An 18,292-nucleotide genomic window follows, 5' to 3' on the forward strand; every position below is an offset into this window, starting at 1 on the left:
CCTTATTTCCTGTCTGAATTTGTCTAGCTTCAACTTCCAGCCACTGGACTGTGTTTATACCTTTGTCTGCTAGATTGAAGAGCCCATTATTAAACATTTGTTCCTCGTGTAGGTACTTACAGACTGAGCAAATCATCCCTTATCCTTCTCTTTGTTAAGCTAGGTGTGTCTTGAGCTGTCCTAGGAGATTATCTCCGTTCTCCTATTCCCTAATAGTAACAGCCTAAAATGCAAATAAAAGGAAGTTTAGAAGTAATGGAAATACGAATTTGGCAGAACTGGAGTTGGGGTCACATCCTTGAGGTCAGATAGAAAGCGATTGAAGGGAATACATTTAATGAAGTAGATCAAATTAAAATATAATAAATTAATGGGCATTGGAGATTGGAAAAAAAAACAGTGGGGGTACGATCTATTTGATTTTGCAAGGGCCAATATAGGATTGTTTCCTACATTAGATATTTATAGTATCATTATTTATATACTTATCTATTTGTATTAAAGTAGAACCTATGATATGCTAAGAGTTTCATAGATTCCAAGGGCCAAAGGGACCATAGTGATCATCTAGTTTGATCTCCTGTGTAGCACAGGGCATAGAATTTCCCCGAAATAATTCCTAGAGCAGAACTTTTAGAAAAACATCCAATTTTGATTTTAAAATGGTTAGTGATAGAGAATCTACCACCACCTTTGGTAAATTGTTCCAATGCTTAATTGCAGTCACTGCTAAATATGTTATGCCTTATTTACAGTTTGAATTTCTCTAGTTTCTCTCTGTCACACAGTTTTTGGTGCCACAGCTGTCAGTCAGGAGTGTGGGGGGAAAAAAACCCACATCCCTTACCTGACACTTCTGTGCTGGCAAAAACCACAGTGTGGATGCATCTATGCCTACAGAGTTCCTCTGTTGGCACTGTGAATATCATTGGGGAGACAACTCCTGTTGGTATGTGCTGCATCTGCACTAGGGGGCTCTGCAGATGTAGCAGGCTGGACGAGATGACCTCTTTCAGTCCATTCCAGCTCTTCTTTTCTATATTATTTAATAATGATCAAAGGGTGCTCAGAGCTTTGCTCACACTACAGCTGTTGCTGGGGCTGCAAGTGAAGCAATGGGATGTAGTTGTGGAGGTGATGCCCACTACTTCCTCCCTGTAGTGACACTTCAGTTTAAAAATTGCAAGGTATTACTCTAGAGCAGGGGTGGGCAAACTACAGTCCACGGCCCACATCCGGCCCACGGGACCATCCTGCCTGGCCCCTGAGCTCCTGGCCCAGGAGGCTCGCCCCTGGCCCCTCCCCTGCTGTCCCCACTCCCCCGCTCGCTCTACTGCCGGCACAATGCTCTGGGCGGCGGTCCTGTGAGCTCCTGGGGCAACGCAGCTGCAGAGCCCGGCCTGACCTGGTGCTCTGTGCTGCGTGGTGGCGGTGGTGGCATGGCCCAACTCCAGCTGGGCAGCGTGGCTGTAGCACCACCAGCCACCTGTGCTCCAGGCAGTGCAGTAAGGGGGCACAGAGCGCACAAACTTCCTATATAACCTTGGGCAAGTTACTTAGCTTCTCTCTGCTTAAGTTCCCCTGCTCTCCTGGGTGTTGTGAAGATAAATACGTTAAAGATTGTAAGGTCCACAGTTACTACAGAGATGGTAGCCACATAAATACCATAGATAGGGAAATGTTTTCAATTCATAATCCAATATAAGTTTCTTCTTAACACAGTTGCCCAGGAGAGTCAGTTTTGAGATTTGAGGCCACCCCCCATTAAAAGTGGTCCCTTCCCATGTGAAAGAGTTCAGTTGATTGTGCCTGTGTAGTGCTCATTAATGATGAGTTACTGAACTTGTCTCTGTGCTGCTCCCTCTACTTATTTAGTCCTGATTGCCTGTTTTTCCTCACACAATCTGGCCACTGTTAGTGTGAGAGTTTTCTTCTCTGTGTCCTGGCACTTGGAACATCCTCCCTATATCTGTTTCCTGAGCCCTCCATCTCATTCAACCTCAACAGAAAATGTGCCTTGGCTGCCTGTAAGTCTCTCATTGTGTATCTATATTGTAGAGCTCTAGAGCGCTTTGTGGTACAATTGATGTGAAGGATGCTACCAAAATTAAACTGGTGTGTGTTGGCTTTCACAATATTTATTGCTCGTCCAAAACACAGATTTACCCTCCACAGCTCTTACTGAAATGGCAGAAACAGGAAAGGGAGAGACTCAGAGCAGAAAGCAGGTTGAAAATCTGAGAACCATATGTGCTTCTCCTTAATTTTTCCCTCTTTTGGGGAATCTGAAAGGGAGGGATGCAATTTTATTGATGAAGGGGGTGTTCTCTAAGGGTTTCTACTGTATTGGTGAGATGTTATTGTGTACATCAAACTGTAGTCAGGTTAGGGCACTGCACTGAGGTCTCTTCCATTCCGTATGATATAGATGTCCAGGGCATGAGGTTATTTATGCAGGAGAAAAGGGCTCTGATTCCTGATGGGTACTTTCTACGCCAGCATGAAGAAGAAGAGGTAAGTGCAGTTGAGGAGAGAGAAGTAATATGTAAGTGAGTTTGAAGGAGCGGTCTTACTAGCTTAATGATGTGAAAAGAGGCAAAAGAAATCCCTTTTCTCATATTTATTATTGTTTATAGATCTTTGTTATAATTTCAGTTGTGCTGTTGTCAGAAATCAGGAAAAGGTGCCTGGACTAGAGCTGCCAACGTGTTAGCACTTTGGGCATTTACTGCTCCATGAAAGGCTGTTTACCTCAAGGCAGGTCCTTTACCACAGGGTATGGAAATAGGAAAGCAGTTCAGACTCAGTCTTACTGAAAGATCCTTGGGGAGATCTGGATTCAGTTTAATTCTTTGACAAGAATACTTAATCTCAGCACTGTTTACTAGTTCCTGGAAGTGGTGTATCAACCAGTATAAATATTTTCAAGAATGAACAAAGTATCAATCATTGTTCTTGTGACGTTTATTTGATCCTGCTTTATTACTGATTGGAATTTTGGCAATAACTTTTTCTCCCAAAGCTGCCTGGTCTTCTGGAAAACTGGCCATTGCTAGTGTGAAGTGGATGGGGGGTTGCTTTATTAATGGGGGTTGCTTTATTTCCCTTGTTTGTATGCTGGTCCTGTGTCTGTGGTTTGTGGGCAAAGTGCTCAGTGTGTCGTGAAAGTCTCAGCCTTTTGATTTCACTGGTTTTGGTTGCAGGCAGCAGGGAGTGACGGTATCCGGTTGACAATGGAGAGTGCTCTGACAGCCCGTGACCGTGTGGGGGTTCAGGATTTTGTCCTGCTAGAGAACTTCACTAGCGAAGCAGCCTTTATTGAAAACCTACGTAAACGATTCAAGGAGAATCTGATCTATGTGAGTAGCAGAGAGCAGCCAGAGTGCTGATCTTTGACTAGAATTTGGATATTTGCTCTGAAAACTGGACATAGTGATTTTGTTCTGCAGGTGTGGGATCTGCATGTGGTGGTGTCCACCAGCTCCCCTTTTATAGCCCTTGATCCTGTTTCTCAGACCCGTTCTGTGTACTGACATGTTGGCATAGATAGGGCCTGATTTTCAGGTTGCTGAGCATCTGCAGCTCCAGTTAACTTCAACTGAAATTCTGAGTGCCCGGCACCACTGAAAATCCAGCACATACTGTATTCTTCTGACTTCATAAAGCTATTCTGTTGTGGTCGTAACAAACCCAGGCTTAGCTCTGATCCCAAATATTCTAATGAATGGTCAAAAATAACCCAGAACTGAAGTTGCATTGCTGGGATGTCCAAAAGCACTAAAGCAGTCACTAAAGGATGTAAGTGCAGCATTTTCAGTAAAAGGGACCCATCCAATACAAGTTCTGTATTCCCACATTTACTAGCTGTGAGGTTGTTTCTTCAGACTCCCAAGTCACTCTCTTCAAAGCGGTAAGCAGCATGCCAAATGCCCTTGTTGCAAGCTGGCCCTGTAACAATATCTGGGGTTCCAAAGTAATTCTGAAGGCTCTTGTAGAAACAGATGCTAGCCTTCATGTAATGCTTTTCCTTTCGGCTCTTTTCAGACATACATTGGCTCAGTTCTGGTGTCAGTAAATCCATACAAGGATCTGGAAATCTACAGCAGACAACACATGGAGCGATACCGTGGCGTCAGTTTCTACGAAGTCTCTCCTCACCTGTGAGTGGCCTGTGGGTAAACAATACGGTTTGTGCTATTCCCACCTGGCTTGTTTAATACTGGAATACAGAAAGCAAGACTTTTTTTCCCTTCCATCTTCCAAACAGAGTACTGGAGTGGGGGCAAAAGAGACCTTTAGAAAGGGTGGGGTCTGGCTGTTTTATTCCTGCTTCTCTTTCCAGAGAGAGAGAGTGAGTTACCTTTGACAGTGTTATTTGGAAAGGGAGTTTAATTCCTTCCTGGCCAAATGATTTGAGACTCAGAGGAATCTGAGCTGCTGATCAAGCCTAGGCAGGATCACAGACCTCATTGTTCCAGGGTTATTCAGTGTCTAGATGATCTGGTTCTAAGTTTCCCTTGCTGCTAAGCAGCTTATTCAGCTTATGACTAAACTGGGGGAAAGTGTGTGTGTGTGTGATGGGTTTTTTCCTACCTCCTCTGTCACTGCTTGACCAATATTAATCTGGTATTTCCCTTGTTGCTAAGATACCATGAGCCCGTTGGAACAAGAAATGTATTTATTTACATGGCCTGGTGAACATTCCCAATTTCCTACTTAAAATAAAAGATTTTTGAAGCTTGAAAGTTATTTTTGAACGTAACTGAATTTTTCTGTCAGACCAAAAGAGAGAGAGAGGACACAGCTGAGTGAGCCTAGCTAACCAAAGTGCTCGCCGAGCCGGGGCCCAATCCTGAGATACCTCTTGAAGACTCTTTCTTCCAAAGACCTTTGAAGAGACAGGGAGAACTATTTGGGCTGTTTCCTGTTGTTGGCAGGTGACTCAACAGTTCAAGTGAGATGGGAGTATGTTACAAGCATGATGAGGTGGTGCTAGAAACATGGTTGTTTGGGAAGATCCAGAATCCTGTCTATACATATGTTAATTAGAATGTAACATTTCTGGGACAGGGGCTGTTTATTTGTTTGCAGTGTACAACATTGAGGATTCTGTCAGCACTAAACAAATCCTTTAAATATTGGAGCATTATCCTGTTCTGCTTCTATTCAGTTATACATTGTACCAGGGAAGATGTGCCCTGCAAAGTACTACTCTTTCAAACAGTCCAAGAATAAAAAAAGTTCTCGCCCTCATTGCAACCAGTTCATGAGAAATTGTAACTGTACAGCTCAGTAAATCCTAAGTGCAGGGACTGCCAACACTATTCTGATATACGAGACAGTATTTCCAAACCAACTCCTTTAGGGGTGTTTTTGTTGCACAGAAAATAATTTGAATATTTTTGAATGTTGTGGGAAACACTCATTTTAAGCATTGGACTGTGTGCTGTTTCATCGATTACTGTTAGCAGCAATTCAGACCATTTTTCCGAGGCTTTTTTTTTAAATGGGCTCTATAAAATGAAAACAATTCTACCTTGCTATCCAAATATCAAAATACTTTAAAGCTAGTGGGAACACTTGAGAGTCAGATTATCTGTGGAGTCTGTAGTACCTAGTCATTGAAAAGAAAAAAAGGTTTATCTCAATGAACTTGAAATGCTGCATGTCTCTGTGACAATCAGGGTCCAGGCCCAAAGAGAGAATGGGGGGTCTGATCTCCCAAGAGTAAACAATTTAATCAGCTGGTTGTGTACAATGTTATTGTGTATAAAATTTTTGGATAAGGTCTTCTATGAAGGCTTGTAATGTTCTGAACTTAATAATCATTATGAGATAGGTATACACGCTGTGTTTATGAATTTATGTATATAGAGAGCTGGGTTTGTAAAGCTTTACCTCTACCTCACAGTAGGGCAGTGGTCAGCCAAGCAGGGAGGGACGCCTCCCCAACCAGACCTACCATTGTACTACCATTCCAAGCACCTACCATTGTACTACCCAGGAAAAGACAAATTATGGGCTATCGGAGTTAATGGGAAAACACTTGAGGCATCCTGGCTAGAATTTCCCCATCCAAAATAAGAATGAGGCACCATGCAAAGGGGCGGGGGGAGAGAGGAGACTTGAAACTGAAGTTGTGATACCTATTATATTGTTCATGGATTCACAGAGACTGTGAATAATGATGTGGACAGCAGTCATCCCTAAATAAATGAGATGCATCACAAAATAGGTATGCAGTACTCTTAGCCTTTCCCTTGCACTTAAGGGGGTTATAAACCCCATACATAAGAATATGCAGTCCAGAGGCAAACTCTAAAACTAAAATACAGTTTACATTTATTCAACTGTTTTGATTTGGGAAATGCCCCAGAAGTGGAATTTGGATAGAGAAGGGAGAGGAATTTGATAAACTATAATAAATTACATTTTTACAAAGCAAAACCTTAAGTAGCAAAAGAAGAAATTGTTGCTCGCTAATGCTCCTTTCTTTGCAAGGAATGTGTTTTGAAATTCTATGATCCATCTTGATTTAAACAAGACTTGAAGGTACTCCAGAAAACTGGTGTGAGCAATAATTATAGAAGCTTTGGATCAGTCGTTTCTCAATCCATATAAACGCTATTCTCAAAGAACCATCTTTTCTAGGATTTTGTACTGTTAGAATATTGGGCTGGAATTGGCATATCTTCTGGTTGTGATTGTGACAGTATGGATACTCTAAAAGCCTAACTGAGGATTCTCTGCCTTTCATGTTTGTGAAAGCAGACTTAATTTCCAATTATCATTGTTCCTTAGTTATGCTATTGCTGACAACTCATACCGTTCCCTTCGCATTGAGAGGAAGGATCAGTGTATCTTGATATCTGGGGAGAGTGGAGCTGGAAAAACTGAAGCCACCAAGAAAATCCTGCAGTACTATGCAGTGACATGTCCAGCCAGTGACCAAGTTGAAACAGTGAAAGATCGCCTCCTACAGTCCAATCCGGTCTTAGAGGTAATTTGAAGTCCAGGATATGAAACTTGGCATTGTGTAGGCAACTCAGTCCCCTGATTTACCACAGATGCGTATTTGGTGTTGCATTTTTCTGGTGTTATAGTGACCTCTAGTGTCAAGTTCTGTACAATCCTTACAGTTCCCTTTACTGTTTCCACCATCCGTTCAAAACAACGTTCTGGGTGTGGGCCTGTGGGAGGGAGAAGTTTGGCAGGTTTGGGCAAGGCTAGGATGTCTGTGACCATTGTGTGCAGGCTAATGAGTTCCTATGAAGTCATACTGGTGATGAGGGAAGAAGCTTTAACAAGACACCTTCGAGTGGCACATTTTCCTAATGGAGTGGGATTAGGATAAATCTATGCAAGGAGGAGAGGAGTGGTTTAACAGCCCCATGCAAGGTGGTAATCTTACATTTGCAGTATGCATACAGCTCAAACAATCAGAACTCAGGTAGCTGCTTACTTTCTTCTTAGGAGATATCTACCCTAGAGAGCTTACAGTGGGGTAGCTGTACCACTGTAAGATCTCTCATGTAGCTGCTCTATGCTGATGGGAGAGAGCGCTCCTGTTAACGTAATTAAACCACCCCCAAAGAGCAGCAATAGCCATTTTGGCGGGAGAGCTTCTCCCGCTGACATAGCGCTGTGCACTCTACCACTTATGCTGGCAAAACATATATGTCACTCAGGGGTAGACAGACCTGTGTCTGTAAGCCAGTAAATGAGCCACTGGCAGGTTTGTGAAAAATATTTTAAAATGCCCTATTTTGTGGTTTCCTTGTTTTTGAAGCTTGTTTACTTTTTTATCTGGTATCTTTTTAATTTAGGCATTTGGAAATGCAAAAACCCTTCGGAATGATAACTCCAGCCGATTTGGGAAATACATGGATGTGCAGTTTGATTACAAGGTGAAAATCTGTTTTATATACTTCATTGTAGCCTTGCTCGGATGCCCAAGCACATAGATATTGAGATCTGCATCAACAGTTCAGGTTTAGTAAAAACCCTAGCCTCTTGTGAATGGAGTCTACTGTTTCAGAAAAGTTTGGGTACAAAATGTTTTCTAGAGTTGTTCAGATTTATAATTGTGTATCTCTCTCTCTCTCTATAGATAGATAGATAGATACACACATTTCATTGTGAAGCAGCTAGAATTGCTACAGGCACAGCATGCCTGACACAAACATAAAAGTTAAAGTGAAAAGTCAAACCAAAAGTTACAGAGACTCTGTTCTTCCACCTACAGGCACTCACCTTACCACTACCACAACTATTGTGCACCACAGACGATGCACCATGACCATAACACTGCCCTGTTTTCATCCTGGTTCACAAACACTTTTACCAGCTATTTTTTCCCAACCCTAGTGATTGTGGATGTGTAGTGCAGTAGTTGGTTGCGCTGAGGAGAGGGTAGTTTAATAAAGGGTTGTGTGCACAATGGTTATTAAAGGAGGTGATGAAAGGCTTGTATCCCTAGGGGGGAAGAGTTAAGATTGCAGTGTATGGTTGTAGTGGCAGTGGTAAGGTGAGTGCTTGTGAGTGGAGTAGTAGAGGGTATTTACTGTTAGGGTTTTGAACTTCTCCTTCCCTTGCCTTTGTGGGTTTGTTTCAAGTATGTGGTGTGTGCAGCAACCCTCATAGCTTCCAGCAAATTTTTGTGTATGTATTAATACCATGGAGTTTTTTAAAGTTTAATTGGTGGTGGGTATTACTGGCAGAGAGGAAAGAGAGGAAGACCTGTGGAGGTAGAAGTGTGTTTGCAGTGTTGTTGTATTGTGGTGATCCTGAGATACTAGAGAGACAAGGTAGAAGTGTGGCAGGAGAATATTTTATCCGCCAGCAGCTGTGCATGAACCGTTCTCTGTTGTAGGGTAAACTCTGACAGAAAAGTGTAGCTTGTTATGTGGAAGGTTTGGTGTGCTATCTATCGGTTTTGTGTGTGTCCCATCCACAACGAATCATACTTGTGGGCATAGCTCACAAACTTTCAGTTATAATGCAAATAAGAGCTAAAGATGACCCTAACCGAAACATTTTAGAAAACCCTCCCATTGCATCCTTTCTCTTCAGGGCCACCTCTCTACCAAGCTATGAATAGCTAATCAGTGTTTTGTAGGAAATATGTCCATAGTGAAAAGTAGGACAGCCCAGGCAAGATTTCAGCCAGGGCCCAGATTCAAAGTTTTCCTACTACAAATATATATTAAGAGAAACCAAATCAAAACTACATAGACAGTTTAAATGGCATAAAAATTAATCCAGTGAAAAATCTTACCACAGAGAACCACCTACTTTTAGAGAAAAATAAGATCTCTGCTCCATTTTAGCCTATGTTAGAACATGGCATTAACTAAATCACCTCCATTTTTATATATACAGATATATAAAAAAATATGGAGGATGCTGGGGTCCTGTGGGAGGGGGTAGGGGGGGAAAGCATTTGATCCTGAAATTAAAGACTATGAATATGCACAAAGAGACAGAATTAAGATTGTAGAGGCAGCCTTAGTTTTCTGTGTAGAGTTAATGTATATAGCTTCATCTTGTGTATTTTGTTTGTTTCATTTCTAAACTAAATACCACAATGCCATGAGAATTAACATAGTGTAAAACCTAGATAGACAGAAATCATCCTAAGCTTTTAAATATCTCTGGACCATGGACTCCATCCTTGTCTCTAATATAGCAGAAATGGAAAGGTCCAGAGAAAAGTAACAACATTATTAGAGGCAAGGATGGAATCCATGTCAAGAGACATGTATAATTTTTTTATGGTGGGGTGACCAGAAGTGAACACAACATTCAAGTATCAGAGGGGTAGCCGTGTTAGTCTGGATCTGTAAAAGCAACAAAGAATCCTGTGGCACCTTATAGACTAACAGACGTTTTGCAGCATGAGCTTTCGTGGGTGAATACCCACTTCTTCGGATGCAAGTGGTGGAAATTTCCAGGGGCAGGTTTATATATGCAAGCAAGAAGCAAGCTAGAGATAACGAGGTTAGTTCAATCAGGGAGGATGAGGCCCTGTTCTAGCAGTTGAGGTGTGAAAACCAAGGGAGGAGAAACTGGTTCTGTAATTGGCAAGCCATTCACAGTCTTTGTTTAATCCTGAGCTGATGGTGTCAAATTTGCAGATGAACTGGAGCTCAGCAGTTTCTCTTTGAAGTCTGGTCCTGAAGTTTTTTTGCTGCAGGATGGCCACCTTAAGATCTGCTATTGTGTGGCCAGGGAGGTTGAAGTGTTCTCCTACAGGTTTTTGTATATTGCCATTCCTAATATCTGATTTGTGTCCATTTATCCTTTTCCTTAGAGACTGTCCAGTTTGGCCGATGTACATAGCAGAGGGGCATTGCTGGCATATGATGGCATATATTACATTGGTGGATGTGCAGGTGAATGAACCGGTGATGGTGTGGCTGATCTGGTTAGGTCCTGTGATGGTGTTGCTGGTGTAGATATGTGGGCAGAGTTGGCATCGAGGTTTGTTGCATGGGTTGGTTCCTGAGCTAGAGTTACTATGGTGCGGTGTGCAGTTACTGGTGAGAATATGCTTCAGGTTGGCAGGTTGTCTGTGGGCGAGGACTGGCCTGCCACCCAAGGCCTGTGAAAGTGTGGGATCATTCTCCAGGATGGGTTGTAGATCCCTGATGATGCGCTGGAGGGGTTTTAGCTGGGGACTGTATGTGATGGCCAGTGGAGTCCTGTTGGACGTGCACAGGCAGAAATTGTGGAAAAACAACATCGCTTGCCTCATAACCTAAGTCGTGCAGAACGCAATGCCATCCACAGCCTCAGAAACCATCCTGACATTATAATCAAAGAGGCTGATAAAGGAGGTGCTGTTGTCATCATGAACAGGTCTGACTACCAAAAGGAGGCCGCCAGACAACTCTCCAACACCAAATTCTACAGGCCACTGCCCTCAGTTCCCACTGAGGAATACACTAAGGAACTGAACCATCTACTCAGGACACTCCCTACACTAACACCGGAACAAATCAACATACCCTTAGAGCCCCGGCCAGGGCTTTCTATCTACTGCCCAAAATCCACAAACCTGGAAATCCTGGACGCCCCATCATCTCGGGCATTGGAACTCTCACTGAAGGACTGTCTGGATATGTGGACTCTCTACTCAGACCCTATGCCACCAACACTCCCAGCTATCTCCGTGACACCACTGATTTCCTGAGGAAACTACAATGCATTGGTGACCTTCCAGAAAACACCATCCTGGCCACCATGGATGTAGAGGCTCTCTACACCAACATCCCACACGCTGATGGAATACAAGCTGCCAGGAACAGTATCCCTGATGATGCCACAGCACAACTGGTTGCTGAGCTCTGTGCCTTTATCCTCAGACACAACTATTTCAAATTTGATGACAATATATATCTCCAGATCAGTGGCACCGCTATGGGCACCCGCATGGCCCCACAATATGCCAATATTTTTATGGCTGACCTGGAACAACGCTTCCTCAGCTCCTGTCCACTCACGCCCCTTCTCTACCTACGCTACATTGATGACATCTTCATCATCTGGACCCATGGGAAGGAGACTCTGGAAAAATTCCACCACGATTTCAACAGCTTCCACCCCACCATCAACCTCAGCCTGGACCAATCTACACGGGAGGTCCACTTCCTAGACACTACGGTGCAAATAATTGATGGTCACATTAACACCACCCTATACCGAAAACCTACCGACCGCTATGCCTACCTTCATGCCTCCAGCTTCCATCCCGGGCACACCACAAGATCCATTGTCTACAGCCAAGCACTGAGGTACAACCGCATCTGCTCTAACCCCACAGACAGAGACCAACACCTACAAAATCTCCACCAAGCATTCTCAAAACTACAGTACCCGCACGAGGAAATAAGGAGACAGATCAACAGAGCCAGACGTGTACCCAGAAGCCTCCTACTGCAAGACAAACCCAAGAAAGAAACCAACAGGACTCCACTGGCCATCACATACAGTCCCCAGCTAAAACCCCTCCAGCGCATCATCAGGGATCTACAACCCATCCTGGAGAATGATCCCACACTTTCACAGGCCTTGGGTGGCAGGCCAGTCCTCGCCCACAGACAACCTGCCAACCTGAAGCATATTCTCACCAGTAACTGCACACCGCACCATAGTAACTCTAGCTCAGGAACCAACCCATGCAACAAACCTCGATGCCAACTCTGCCCACATATCTACACCAGCAACACCATCACAGGACCTAACCAGATCAGCCACACCATCACCGGTTCATTCACCTGCACATCCACCAGTGTAATATATGCCATCATATGCCAGCAATGCCCCTCTGCTATGTACATCGGCCAAACTGGACAGTCTCTAAGGAAAAGGATAAATGGACACAAATCAGATATTAGGAATGGCAATATACAAAAACCTGTAGGAGAACACTTCAACCTCCCTGGCCACACAATAGCAGATCTTAAGGTGGCCATCCTGCAGCAAAAAAACTTCAGGACCAGACTTCAAAGAGAAACTGCTGAGCTCCAGTTCATCTGCAAATTTGACACCATCAGCTCAGGATTAAACAAAGACTGTGAATGGCTTGCCAATTACAGAACCAGTTTCTCCTCCCTTGGTTTTCACACCTCAACTGCTAGAACAGGGCCTCATCCTCCCTGATTGAACTAACCTCGTTATCTCTAGCTTGCTTCTTGCTTGCATATATAAACCTGCCCTGGAAATTTCCACCACTTGCATCCGAAGAAGTGGGTATTCTCCCACGAAAGCTCATGCTGCAAAACGTCTGTTAGTCTATAAGGTGCCACAGGATTCTTTGTTGCTTTTACAACATTCAAGGTGAGCTGTAATATTGATCTGTGTAATGGTTTTATATTTTGAGTTTTATTCTCTAATACTTTGTGTTTGATCTACTCTGTGGAAATCCAAGAGCTCAAACTCACACTCAGTATTTGTTAGTTTATGCTATTACATGACAAAGATTACTTCTACTTTTTGTGACCCATTATTCCAAACTCTTTGTCTTTGATATTCTGCCATCTAAGAAGTAGGATGTTTCAGCTTATCTTCTTTGGTTTAGGGGGCACCTGTGGGGGGTCACATCCTGAACTACCTACTGGAGAAATCTCGTGTTGTCCATCAGAATCATGGCGAGAGGAACTTTCACATCTTCTACCAGCTGCTAGAGGGAGGGGAAGATGACCTACTGAGGCGTCTGGGCCTTGAGAAGAACCCACAACAGTACCATTATCTAGTGAAGGTGTGAACAGGGTCCTGCAGTTTGCTAATTTCTTGGTTTGCATGTTCAGTAAAGGGAAAAACTCTCCTTACCTGATAGACTTTGTTGATGTTGAAGGAGAGATCAGAGTGTTGATCTGTAAGGAGATAGGATCATTAGTTTCACCCAGAAAGTTTCTATCTATCCTGTATTATAGGATAGATGTAATTCTTAGTTTATTACAGGGGTAGGCAACCTATGGCACGTGTGGCGAAGGCAGCATGCGAGCTTGATTTTCAGCGGCACTCACACTGCCCAGGTCCTGGACACCAGTCCGGGGGGCTCTGTATTTTAATTTCATTTTAAATGAAGCTTCTTAAACATTTTTAAAACCTTATTTACTTTACATACAACAATAGTTTAGTTATAGAAAGAGACCTTCTAAAAACGTTAAAATGTATTACTGGCATGCGAAACCTTACATTAGAGTGAATAACTGAAGACTCTTCTGAAAGGTTGCCGACCCCTGGTTTATTACTTCTCAGTATCTTTCCCTTACTTCACAGAGTTATAAAGATATTGGTGAGATGGCCCCTTCTGTAACAATCAACACATGATAGAACTATGTGGGCTGTATGTACAATGTGTCAGGCTGTAAGGATTACTGTATCTCAAAATCTGTGTTTTTAGGGTCAGTGTGCGAGGGTCAGTTCCATCAATGATAAAAACGACTGGAAGGTTGTGCGAAGGGCCCTGTCAGTCATCAACTTCAACGACAATGAGGTAGAGGTAAGAAATGCCTTGAAGTGCATCTGAGTCTTCTCCCCTTAGAGGACTGTCCTACTTCAGTTAGTTCTTTCTGCCAGGAGGCAGCCTTTGAATGAGTGCCCTGCAGAAAGCTAAATGTAAAAATATCTCCTACTGATGGACATGTAAAGAAACTGCCCTCTTCCCCCCCATCGCAACTAAGCTTTAATCCATATTGATTCCCATCTTCTTGACCATTATTTCTTCTTTCTCTTGTACTAGGATTTGCTGAGCATTGTAGCTAGTGTGTTACACCTGGGGAATGTGCAGTTTGCTGCCAATGAACAGGGCAATGCTCAGGTGACCACAGAGAACCAGATTAAATATCTGGCCAGGGTGAGTATAATCCCTTGGAGACATTCCCATATACTAATGTACTTGGTTCTGTTGCTGTTGTATTACTCCAGGGCAAGATTTAGTAGTTATTAGATCTTGACACTATTAAAGGGACGCAATCAATTGAAAGTCACTTTTCTATATGAAATAATTAAGGTCAGAGGTTTAAAATTTTACCCAATTCCTATTAGCCTGTGTGAAAAATACCTTCCATGCGCTTTCTCCAAGTTTATGCCTCTCTGCCATTATAGAAATAACATAATTATGTAATGTTTGTGTATAATCCTTAATAGTCATATATTTTGTTAGTAAATGCAAAATAAATATTCTCTGAATATATTATTCATCATATTTTATCTTGTTTGTTGATTAACATATTTGCTGAGTAGTATTTGACCTATTGTGAGCTGCAGCAGTACAGCAAAATATTTCTTGCTGAATAAATAGTTTCATGACTCCTTTCCCATTCATTACATGAACATTCCTCAAGTACCATTTGACCAGCCCTACTTGCACTATATTTCTTGCTTATGTTAGATATTTCCTCCTCTCCCCTCCCCTCCCCTATTGTGCTCTCTACCTCCTCCCTTTATTTTCTGACTCTTCTCCCCTTTATAATGGCTAGTCTACAGTACAGAGCTGTTGCTGGTATAGTTATCCTGGTAATGCCTTTTAGTGGGGGCTCAGTATATACCAGCAAAAGGATTTGTTTTGCTGGTATAGCTATCCGAATGACATAAGCTATATAAATAAGGAGGACTCTTTTTTTTTTCCTTTCCCCAGTGTAAACTGTGTCTGCATGCGGGGATTTGCCAGCATAGCTATGCTGGCAAAACTTTGTAGTGTAAACCTGGCCTAAATATCTTGCTTTTCTTTTCTAGCTTATTCACTGTTTTTCTGCTGCCCACCCCATGCCTATCTATGCATCCATATGCACGGCCTTGGAATTTTACCATAGTCCTGATACCCATAAACAGATATTCTACTGTCTTGGAGCATTGCCCAGTTGAGAACCTAATATACACTCCCAAGTTCAGGGGTTCCTGACAGTATTCTGTTCCTAGATCCCACTCAGGGGCTTCATTTTTCATGTCAACCTTAGGCTATAGTAGGCTTCTCATTAAATTTGGAACATACCTTCTCTCCAGAAACCCTCTTTTGGCTGCTGGGAGAGAGAGAAGCAATCTCTCTTTCTCTTCCCCCTTTCAGCCCCAGAGACACCTATTTGCAGTGTGGGTGGGTGTTTGAGCTACATAACCCTGCTCCCAACCTCCTAGCTGCTGTGATAAGGCTTTCTCCCCCTATTGTAACACCCCCTCAGCTTTCTCTTACTCTACCCTTCCCCCCACTAAATAGATGGCATGCCTGCTCCTGCTGTTGTAGTGTCCTGATGATCTGATTAGGATTGTTGTGTCTGTGCTGGGTGCAATACAAATACCCTCCTTCCCCAAAGAGCTTACAATTTAAGATAACTGACATGTGGAGAGTGGGGGAAAAAACGGGATACAGTCAATGACAAACAATATTTATATGTATTTGCATTAAAACATTTATAAGTTGTCAACGTTCCCCATTTGCTTCTTGGTCCACATTGATTAGATTATTTCTTGTAGGCGTTGCAGCAGAGAGGGATTTGGAGGAGAGGATAGTGGCCTTACTGATCAGATCAGAGAGTATGATCCATGTGTAAGGGATGGCCAGGAAGAGGGCACAGAGGTGTTTGTGTGAAAAACTGACAAACAGGCAGATAAGGCTGATATCATTGCTAGAGCAGAGGAGGCAGAAAGACTAAAGGGTGATGCAGTAACAGATGAGAGGAGGAGAAGAGGGAGGAGCAAGTTGTGAAAGGTATTGATGGTGAAGATGGGAAACCAGTGAAAAGATTCAGAGTGTGGGAGTGATGTGGCCATAGCAATAGGTGAGGAAGATGATCTCACAGCTAGAGAGGATGTGGTTATTGTGAAATAATGAAGTCTGGGTGAGTGTTTTGACTATCTGGACTGAGAGAAAAGGATGGTGACATTAGTTCTTCTTCGAGTGCTTGTTCACGTCGATTCCATTCTAGGTGCGCGCACCACGTGCACAATTGTCGGAGACTTCTGCCTTAGCGGTACCCGTAGAGTCGGCTGTGGTGCCCTCTGGAGTGCCACGCTCATGCGTCGGTATATCAGGCGCTGCCGGCCCTATGCCCTCTCAGTTCCTTCTTACTGCCCGTAGTGGTCAGTTGGAGCATTCTCTTACTTGCTTCCCAAGTTGTCAGCATTTTTTTTTCTCTCTCTAAACCTCCTATTCCAACTGTAAATAGTTCCATTGGTTGTTAGTAAGTGCCTGGTAAGTGTCTGTCAGTCAGTTGAGGGGGGATGGAAGGGGCACAGGACTTTGCCCCAAGTGGGGCATGCCCCGTCTCCAGGTTTTAAGCCCTGTTCTGACTGCAACAGGCCTACGCCTGTTAGTGACCCGCACAGTAGCTGTTTAAAGTGCCTGGGGGAATCCCACATAAAAGAAAGGTGTCGCATCTGTAAGAACTTTCGTCCCAGGACACACAGAGTGCAACATTCTATTAAGGGCCTTTCTGATGGAGACTGCCCTTCATCCAGATTGTGAGCCGGCCCAGCCCAACGCAGCACCCAGCACCCAGTGCTTCGGAGTGTAGTGCACCTCCAAGCACCAGGCTGCTCCCGGTACTGGCCCCCATCGCCGGTTCCGAAGAAGAAGGTTAAGAAGATGACACTGAGCAAACCTAATCAGGGGCTGTTGGGCAAAGGACCAAGCTTGGGCCACCTGCCAAATCTGGACCCGCAAGGAGGCTCCGCCTCGGGGAATTCCTCCCCCAAAAGGGACCCACTACCAACTTTGGGGAGGGGTAGGGAACCCAGACTGACGGTGCAGTCAACACCCGCTCAGCTCCTGGCACCAGAAGAGCATAGAGTGTTCCTGCTGCAACTGGCCCCGCATGTGGCGTTGGATCTGACTAAGTCTCCCTACAAGTGCAAGCCCGCCGGAAAGGCCTTGCACTAGTCAAGCGAGCGCTGCCAGTCTCCGGAACCAAGGGAGAGCCCTATGTTGCCACGTTCTTGGTCTCCACATCAACCCAGGTCTCCGGCTCGCCGATACGAGTCATCTGCCCTGCACTTCTGGTCTCCGCCTTCACGCTGGAGTTCACCCAGGGACAGACTATCATCCCACAGTCTGCACCGGTCATCATCGCGCCATCAGTCATAGTCACCAAGACCCTGGGGACGCTCCACAGCATGGTGCCGCTCTCCCTACTCCTGGCACCTGTCCTCCGCGGAGACAGTTAGACCCCATACCCAGGCTTCAAAGACCTGGTCACCAGAGACAGAGGACTTCTCCGGCTCAGAGAAGCAGTTCAGCCCCTCGCCTAGATAGTAGTGCAATTGGGCTCTGGAGAGTGCATCAGCTGCGGCAATGCCAACCTGGCAGCAAGGCCAGTGGCTGAGGCAATGGCCTTATTGGAACGCCTTGCGGGTACCAATTATGCCAATGCAGGTGGAATGAGGCGGTTTGGGAGGATGTCCACGGTGGGTGACGCTCCCTGGCCAGCTGGAGGAAGCTGCTAGAAGCTCCTTGATCGCTTCATCGGACAAGCCCAGATCGGCACCAGCGGCACCAACAACACTGGGATCGGTGCAGGATGCACTGGGGGGCGCTGCGGGCGAAGAACCAGTGCCTACCCCAAGACTTCTCTCCCTGGTGGGTGATGACACCCCGGGACCTCCCTTGGTAGTCCTCTTCCTCCCCAGACAAGGCAGTGGCAGGAGTCTCCTGGGCTAGTCCACCTGATGACTTCAGGGAGCATCAGGTGCTGCTCCGCAGGGTGGCTGAGAACTTGGGCCTCAAGGAGGAGGAAATGGTGAAGCAAGAGGACACATTGTTTAACGTGCTTTCCACATCCACCCCTGCTTGCGT

The 18,292-nt window shown here is 44.4% G+C and overlaps 1 protein-coding gene and 1 long non-coding RNA gene across 2 annotated transcripts in view; one reads left to right on the plus strand and one right to left on the minus strand.

Moving 5' to 3' along the window:
- Window positions 1-18,292, plus strand: part of MYO1C (myosin IC) — an 88,480-nt gene that overhangs the window by 14,719 nt on the left and 55,469 nt on the right. The window contains exons 2-8 of the mRNA XM_044993945.1: window positions 3,204-3,359; window positions 4,045-4,160; window positions 6,802-7,000; window positions 7,827-7,907; window positions 13,082-13,261; window positions 13,910-14,008; window positions 14,249-14,362. Of these exons, the coding sequence (XP_044849880.1) occupies window positions 3,204-3,359; window positions 4,045-4,160; window positions 6,802-7,000; window positions 7,827-7,907; window positions 13,082-13,261; window positions 13,910-14,008; window positions 14,249-14,362 (945 nt within the window). The remainder of the gene's footprint in view (window positions 1-3,203; window positions 3,360-4,044; window positions 4,161-6,801; window positions 7,001-7,826; window positions 7,908-13,081; window positions 13,262-13,909; window positions 14,009-14,248; window positions 14,363-18,292) is intronic.
- LOC123353119 overlaps window positions 3,353-18,292 on the minus strand; it is a 34,016-nt gene continuing 19,076 nt past the window's right edge. The window contains exons 3-4 of the long non-coding RNA XR_006574401.1: window positions 13,333-13,376; window positions 3,353-4,169 (exon numbers count right to left, since the gene is read on the minus strand). This is a non-coding gene — a long non-coding RNA (uncharacterized LOC123353119). The remainder of the gene's footprint in view (window positions 4,170-13,332; window positions 13,377-18,292) is intronic.

This window comes from Mauremys mutica, chromosome 19, assembly GCF_020497125.1.
Source record: "Mauremys mutica isolate MM-2020 ecotype Southern chromosome 19, ASM2049712v1, whole genome shotgun sequence".
NCBI lineage: Eukaryota > Metazoa > Chordata > Testudines > Geoemydidae > Mauremys > Mauremys mutica.